Raw genomic sequence first — 8,108 nt, forward strand, 5'->3', positions numbered from 1 at the left:
CGTTCATTGATGAAGAGGATGAAGATGATTCAACACAAAGCAGTGACTACTCAGAAGAAAGAGACGAGATCCTTGACACAGTGAAGCCATGCGAAAATGAAAGTGAATCTTGTCAAAAAGATCAGAAAACAAAATTCTCTGTGGAACGCCTACAGCTGAAACAAGAGAGGAGCGAAAAGGAAAGTGAAAAAGAAGAGGAAAAATCAACTAGCAAACTGTCAAACTCTGATTCAACGAATGATATTCCATCAAAGGAAAGAATTAAAAGAAAAAGAATAACTTTGGACACAGATGAAAATCGAAATTTGATTTGGAGAAGGTTGTCTGTTGAAATGAAGGAAGATAATCCATCAAATACATTTTTAGCGAACAAACACGGAACAAGCCTTTTATCAGCCACTGACATCTACGGTCCACATAATGAGAATTTCATTCCACCATTAAGCGTATCAACAAGTCCATCGATGAGACCGATATTGAATCCCATCAGGAACGAGTATGAATCACCTACAAGATTATCAAAGGCATTACGATGTTGCAGCAAGGATTCAATAAAGGAATATTTGGAACCTGGTCTTCAATTCTCGGAAGATAGAAGGAAAACTCACAGATGGATCTTCTCGATGTACACACAATTCTGCGAAGTGATGGAATACGACCCATGGCCTCTTAGCGAAAAGCCTGCATACGGTTTCATAAAGCTGATGGGAATTGCTTTGCAATATTCAATCAGCACAATAAGAGATGATGTTATAAGTTCCCTGAAAGCCATTTCAAGATCTCGTACTAATAGCCCGGTTCCAGAAGCTGTTTCGCATAAAATGCTTGTTGCGCTGAAGGAGGTGAAGCTCGCAAGAAAAAGACACTGTTTGAGCGAAGCTTATGGGAAGAAAGAGAAGGAGGAAGCAGAAAAATGGAAGAAGGAGCCTTTGATTGTGCCTGACTTGTGTTGGATTCTTCAATGCATTCCGGATTGGTGCATTGAAAAACCTAGGGAAGCTTCCTTATTTCTGTTTGCAATAAGCACGGGTGCCAGAAGTCACACTTGCTCTCACATTAAACTGAGAGATATCGCGAGAGTCTATGTTGGAGAGAATTCAACAATGATGAAGGTCACAATCAATCTCGTTCATGTAAAAGGAATGTTCAACGACGATCACTGCGTTACAGTCGAGGGAGATATTACACAGAAACAAACTTTAAACGTTGTTTATTGGCTGGAGCAATTTCTTGTAGAGGAATATGGTTTATCATTGACATTATTTGATGAATGGAAGTTGGGAGACTTAGGAAACCAGTTTATTTGGGGCATCAGAAAAGGAGCAATGAGAAAAAGATTACAAAAAAGGGCTTCACAGGCAGGATATCCAGAAAACATCTTCGGATTCCATTCATTACGATCTGGATTTATTTGTTCAGCATTATTGAAGATAGGAAATCATATGGAAAGAAAAGAAAGCGTTTTGGAGACAACAGCTATTATTGGAAGATGGGATGAAGGATCAGAATGCCAAAGAAGGTACATAAAGAAAGCAGAGAAAGGAACAATCGTTGCGAACAGGATAATTCTTCCTGACGAAGTTGTCGAAAGCGATGAGCCTTTTGAGAAAGATCTGTCAACTCCTTGCGTGTTTCATAATATCAAATTGAAAGAAGTCGAGTGGAACAATAAGAGTATCATTGATTCTTTCAACTTTATTGTTCTGGAATATATCAAATTTTCATGTAGTCGTTTATTCTATCCTTATTCGTGCGTTAACAGACTCAACAATATCGCTGCCAATCGATTTTTGAAGAATAGGAGCATCACAAAGCCAAAAGACATTACTTCCATTAAATACTCAAGAACAATTATATGTGAGGATTTACTTAGTGAATCTTTCGATATTATTCAAATCGTTCATCAATACTTGAAAGGAATAGAGGACTATTTAGATGGAAAAGTTCCGATGATATTTTCTGAGCCAAAGATAAAGCCAAAGCTCAGAGAGCAAAGAGCAATCAATCCGCTTTTCAATAGGCCTGCAAGAATCATGTGGACTCCTTCTGAAGATAAAATCTTAATGGAAAAATTTCTTGAAGGGATTTCATTCAAAGAAATAGCAACGCAATTACCAAACAGATCTCCGAACTCGTGCAGAGATAGGATTCGAAATATAATTAGAATACAAAAAAGAAACGATAAATTTAATGAAGAAACAAGAAAAGCAATGCCAGATGAAGAAAGCAACATTCGTGAAATTGCAGAAGTTGAAGATGATGTTCCCGTCGGTGTCGAAGAAGTGGAAAAAATGCTGGAGGTTGAAAAAGATAAAGCTTAGACTGCTTAACAGTTGCCATTTTCTAGCAGTTGCAAATATTCAGAAAGGTTTTTGTCAAGGTTAGCATTATTTATTTCTTTTGTTTTGTTTTTGATTTTGGTTATCAAAGTATCTGCTTTGGTATTTATGATTGAAGTTATGTTTTTGCTTGTTTTCTTCAACACTTATTTGAAAATTTCATTTTCAGAGTATTTATTTCAACTCTGAATTCTTTTTCGCTAATCTTGAAGCAAACACCTCAATACAAGAAAGTTATTGTTTTTATTTCAAAGATTCTCAGATCTTCTTCTCATTTATTATATATTCACTTTTATTCGTGCTTATGAACGAATATATTAGGTTATTAATGTTTATTTGATGAAATGAACAATAAAGCGATACACAAATTGAATATTCATCTACAAAAACAAAACAAACGCTTTATAAACGAATATTCTCAAAAGGATATAAAAACGAACTGTTAACCAAGTTTGCTTTATTAACAAAGAAGCTTTAATCCATCTCATTAAAAAGAAATAACAGAACTTATTTCGTAAGAAGAATGATAAATTATCTTTTCAATTATAAAAAAGTGAATGAGAACAGGAATGGAAGATAGCTAATTAGTTGTAATCGAAGAAGTGACAGGCGCATTTTGCAAAAACAAAGGAAAAGCAGTTCGTGTAATAACTTGCATGCGGAGAGTGACCGACTGCGCCATTAAAACTCTGCGTTCTTGTTTCGCCCGCTCTTCTTCTTCCTTCTGCTTTCGCTCGTATTTCCTGTGAAGATCACCGCAGATTGGCAAAATGAAAGACGGCACCGAAGACACAAAGCCAAGAGTTTTCAAATCTTCCAGCATCGAATTTGCTTCTTCGTGCGAAATTGTCTTTCTTCAATCTTTTTTCTTTTGTCGGTTTGCATCTCCTTTGTTTTTGTACCTGCTTAGATTGAATCCTGCTTATCCATTTCATTTCGTTGTTGAAGTCAGCGTTGAACGGCCTGAACTTTGATGACTCGAAGAGATTGCTTCGTATGAAGAAATTGATGGAAGATAAGAGCGTGGCGTAGAAAGCGAGTTGCTCTGAAGCTGTTCGCGGCTGCTTGTGTTCGATCCTAAGTGCGATTCATTTTGATGAGTGAAATACTGTGCCTGAAGCGAGACAGTGAGTGGAGAGCTATATGGAAACTATTTGCAAAACAGGGCATTGCCTGATCGTTTATGCATGAAGGGAAGCTGAGAACGCGAAACGTACAATGGGGATGATAAAGATGGATAGGAAGAAAACGAGATGAGTTGGGCCTGGCTGTATTCTTCTGCTTCATACGTCTTGTCGCCTCTGATCTGCCATTCAAGCATCTTCATGTGCCTCGTGTGGATGATTTGCCGGTGAGAAACAGAAGACTCTTGCTGTATAGAATTCGTAATATTCACAGGCGATGTTGAAATGACAATAACAGATGATGCGATTTTCGCGTTCTGTTATTGTTGAACGGATTCATTGGTCATAACTGACGGAGCAGCTCAATTGGGAAGAAGTTAAGATCTTCATTCATCATTCTTTTGTGTCATTCACTCGCAAATAAAGTTAGCTTGGCAATGTTCACTGATCCGAATGACTGAGGCGCGACAGACGTATCAACAGAGGTCTCTGCATTGTTCTCACAGTTGTCTGCAACATAAAGCATAATAAACCTTTTTTTCAAATGAAACGAGGAAAAAGGAGCGGAAGCAAGCTGCGCGAAATTGTCATTGTCGTGGATATCAAATATCTGCTGATCAGGCGTTTTCTGCGCTGATGCACAGAAGCCAGTGTCAATCTTGTCAACACATCTAGTGAGTGCTCGCTGTTATCTTTTCCATCCGCATGGAAATTAGATTCGTTCGCTGAAGGAGAATCACTTTCCATTCCTTTCAACCCTTTTCTGTTTGCCTTCTTCTCTCTCTTCTTTTTCGATTTGGCTAAATTTCTATTAGCTCCTTCTTCACTATATGAGAATAACAAGCTATTCCCCCACAGCACTCCAAACATCGACTCCTGCTGTCCTGATAGCATCGAATGCACTGACAGCTGAGAATGCTCTATGCGGCTTGTGCCGAGTGCTGTTGCTTCAAGATTTTCTGTCTCTTGAAAAGCTATTCGTGCAATTGATGATCCGACTTAGCCTGGTCTTTTCATCTTAAATAAAGAAGACTGCCTGCTTTGCGCAGCTGAGACAAGACGTGAATGCTGTTTTGGTGCGGTAGAAGTGGATACAACAGCAGAGAGTGCGTGACTGGTGATGGAAGCAGCAGAGGTGGATACTCTGTGAGAAAAAGATGTGGTAAAGGCAGCCGAGGTTGAAGAAGAAGAAAAAGAATAGGAGTTAGAGGAAGAAAACGGATAGCTTCCCATTTCAGAAATTGGCTTTCCTGCATGAGAAATCCTAGTGAAAGGCATTGGTTTTGTGTATTGTAGCTGGTTGAGCGATCTTCGAGGAGAAAGGGAGCTCAAAATGAAGTCGAAGGAGTTTGGATGAGAAGACGACTGACTAAACGAGGAATAGCGCATGCGCACAGACCGAGTGCTCGGAGGAGCCGAATGCGGCAGGGCAAACGAAGAGGAAGACAAAGCATTAATGTAAGCAGATGCAGCAGACGATAATGATAGCACAGATGATGAAGACGTGGAAGATGATGTTGATGACAATGGAACTGATGGCGCAAATGAACTTTGCCGGAAGTCCAAGGCAAACGGGACCGAAGAGATGAAAGAGCCTCCAGAAGTGCTTCCATATGAGCTGCGCAGTTTAGAACCACTAAGTGAGTGTGATGACGATGTGTGGAACGACCTCGACGAACGCTTCTTCATCTGGGCGAAGCGTGAGTGGTGTCGGAGGTGCTTCCGTTTGTGCTTATTGCTTGAAACATTCTCAGAAATTGAAGTGTCAGATATATCCTATGTATTGCTTGATTTGTGGAACAATTCTAAAACTGCTGCAAACTCAGGGGTAGCTCCGATGATCATTTCGATCTGAGGAGAAAAGCAGAAGGAGAGCTCGATGCTTGTGGAGGAGATAGTATTGTTGCTCAGCATGCGACAGTGCGATCTCATCATATTCCGTGCAGAATGAGAGAGTTTGTGGCTGTTGCTTTTGAGCAATGAATAGATCGCACTGTGGAATGTCAAGTTCGCCTGAGGACGAGGAAGCAGCAGCGACAGAAGGTAATCAGATGATAAGACAGGATATCTGTCAAACACGTAGCTTATCAAAAAATACTGCGAAACACCTTCCAAAGATGGGATAAGAGAGTTGAACAATCCTTCACTTGTTGTGGAGGAGAAGAGGTTTGAAAGAGAAGTTAAATAAAACTTCTCCTGCTGAGAAAAATATTCTGCTATGCATTTTGGAGCAGAAGCCAAACAAGACCCTGTCAGTTGCTGCTCCTTTTGTAGAAACGCATTCTGCAAAAACAGACCATCTTGAGTGCTCTTTTCCTTGTGACTAGTAAAACTTGCCTTTTCTGAATTTGACTTTGAGGAAGAGAACACATACGCTATCATTTGTGCAATCCACTACGAAAACAGAGATGCTCCGGAAGCCGACTCTGCCTGGTGAATACTCCGCTGCAATAAGCTCTCGTCTGAGCGGTCAACAGAACTCGTGAACAAAATATGGAAATCAAGTTAATTCTGCGCAGACGTCTCAATCACTGTTGTGGCAAAAATCGTTGTCTCATTGTTCAAGCATCTTCTTCTGCTTCCACTTCTGCTTCAGCTCCTGCTGCAATATATGAGGCGGACGAATAAGAAACATGTGAGCAATAAACAGTTTGCAGTACATAATGTGCAGTGTGGCAACGTTGTCATTATCTGAAGCAGCTCCTTGCAGCCCGAGCGATCTGTCGTCTCAAAGCTGCGCAGCTCATCCTGGAACAGAGGGTCAAAGAGATGTGGATAGCGCTTAAACACATGTTGTAAAATGATTGAATGAATTTGACTTTTGACCGTGGAGGAAGACACATCACGTGCAGAGTCATTCATGTTTTTTTTAATAATCTCTTTTATCTTCATCTTACTGACAACAACCGCTCTGCTTTTCATTTGCGGAATGCGATCAAGATGTCGATGACTTGCTCTTCCATTTCCAATTTCTTCAACATCTTCTTCGTCTTCTCCTTCTTTCACCTGTATTTCACATCCCTCTTTCTCCAATTCAAGGTACCGCAATCATATGTGCAACTGTTTCGAAGCTCTTGCCCTTGTTCTCGCATCTGAATTCTCCAGCAAAAAGAGAACAAGCAAAAGCAGCGAGAAGAACTAGACGTCGGTTGCATTCAGCGTATTTGCCCTGAATGCAAGTTCAGATACTGCTTTGATGTGCGCAGACACGATATTGCTGGAAATCGAGTTTTGCATATGTATATATTTAAAGATGAGGATAAGTGATAGGGAAATTAACGCAGATAGAACAGCAACATTTTCAGATTTGTTGCAATAACACTCATCAAAACTTATGATTAAACTTTCACTTTCAGTTTGAAATTGCGTTGAAAACTCTTAGCAAAGAACATTGAAAAATGAGCAATTTGAGAAGCCGCTCTGAGAGAGAAAGCACGTTTATCTTTGTGGGAAGAGAAGAAGTTGATGAACTGCTGTTAAAGCTGCACATGAACGCAGATGAACCTGAGATAGTTGAGTTCTCTTTAAGTTCAGCAGAAGAAGAAGAAGCAGGAAATATGTTCTCATTGCATGGAAGCACTTGCGAGTTAATAAAACAGTCGTTTATTTGGATCAGTTACTCAAAACTGTGTTTGCAGTGTCAGGAACAGTGCTGGAATTTGAGCAGCCCAAAGCCTCTCAGGAAAAAGTGATGAGAAGTGGATAAGGTGGAAGAAGGAAAGGTTGGTACATAATTCCAAGAGTATGGTGAGGAGAACAGAAAGAGCACTTGGAGGAGGCACAAACGTGTTGAAGGAAGAGAATGCTTGGAGAGAAAAGAAGGACGGTTTGGTGTGACAGGGAGGGAGGAAGAGGTGAAGAGATGGAGATCTGAGCCAAGGGAAGGAACAGATTCTGGAGGAGAAGAGGAGACCGGTTGAGTGGCTGAATGCATTGATTGAGTTGAAGAAAAAAAAGAAGATGATGAAGATGAAATTGAAGAAGATAATGAATTCGGCTGAGAAGATATTACATGAATATGCAGAAGGCAAATCTAAAACTTCCGAGAAACCATTGCTGCTATTGCTTTTTCTTCGAGTATTGCTTCCATTGTTTGGTATGCTCTGAATTGGAGTGATAACATCCGAAAATCTTGCCGAAAACGGAGAAAGAAGTGGCCTGGGTGTGCTTGAAGGGGCTGGAATTGAAACAGTCAGAGGCTGGTTGGACTGCGCGGGATGTGTGGAGCTTCCAGAGGTAACTGACTGCTTGCTGCTGGATGAAGAAGACGAGGTTGTCCCCGAATTGTTTGATGTTTGCGAGAATGAGACAGTATTTCTATCAGAGTTGGAAGTAACATTAGAGGAAGCAGAGTTGTGGCGTGTGATTTTGTTTGAGATTTGCGTTTGGAGAGAGAAAGTGCCCATCTTTTTGTTTTCTTTCGCCGAAGCTGCAGATGAACCCGAAGCAGAAGGATCTGTTTTTACGTCTGTTGCATTCTGTGCGTTGTTCAAGTTGATCGCTTCAAGATTTTCTTCAGTGGGCAAAAGACAAAAAAAAGACAAGAATCATAATGGAGGCGAAATGTCCGACGAAAACATTTGAAAGGGATTTGCAAGTTCAGGAGGCAATGAGGAAAGTGAATAATTTGTTGAAGTCACATATT

At 40.3% G+C, this 8,108-nt stretch overlaps 3 protein-coding genes across 3 annotated transcripts; 2 read left to right on the plus strand and 1 right to left on the minus strand.

The window, feature by feature from the left end:
- Window positions 1–332: 332 nt before the first annotated feature.
- Window positions 333–2,321, plus strand: MONOS_13938 (uncharacterized protein; the record flags this gene model as incomplete). The annotated part of the gene is made up of 1 exon (XM_067866689.1): window positions 333–2,321. The coding sequence occupies one exon, from the start codon at window positions 333–335 to the stop codon at window positions 2,319–2,321; it is 1,989 nt and encodes a 662-aa protein (XP_067731797.1).
- A 2,141-nt stretch (window positions 2,322–4,462) lies between these two features.
- On the minus strand, window positions 4,463–5,152 carry MONOS_13937 (uncharacterized protein; the record flags this gene model as incomplete). The annotated part of the gene is made up of 1 exon (XM_067866688.1): window positions 4,463–5,152. The coding sequence occupies one exon, from the start codon at window positions 5,150–5,152 to the stop codon at window positions 4,463–4,465; it is 690 nt and encodes a 229-aa protein (XP_067731798.1).
- Window positions 5,153–7,207: 2,055 nt separating this feature from the next.
- MONOS_13936 (uncharacterized protein) lies at window positions 7,208–8,047 on the plus strand (the record flags this gene model as incomplete). The annotated part of the gene is made up of 2 exons (XM_067866687.1): window positions 7,208–7,289; window positions 7,578–8,047. The coding sequence occupies 2 exons, from the start codon at window positions 7,208–7,210 to the stop codon at window positions 8,045–8,047; spliced, it is 552 nt and encodes a 183-aa protein (XP_067731799.1).
- Between the last annotated feature and the right edge of the window lie 61 nt (window positions 8,048–8,108).

This window comes from Monocercomonoides exilis, assembly GCF_001643675.1.
Source record: "Monocercomonoides exilis strain PA203 chromosome Unknown scaffold11-1913109, whole genome shotgun sequence".
In the NCBI taxonomy this organism is placed as follows: Eukaryota; Preaxostyla; order Oxymonadida; family Polymastigidae; genus Monocercomonoides; species Monocercomonoides exilis.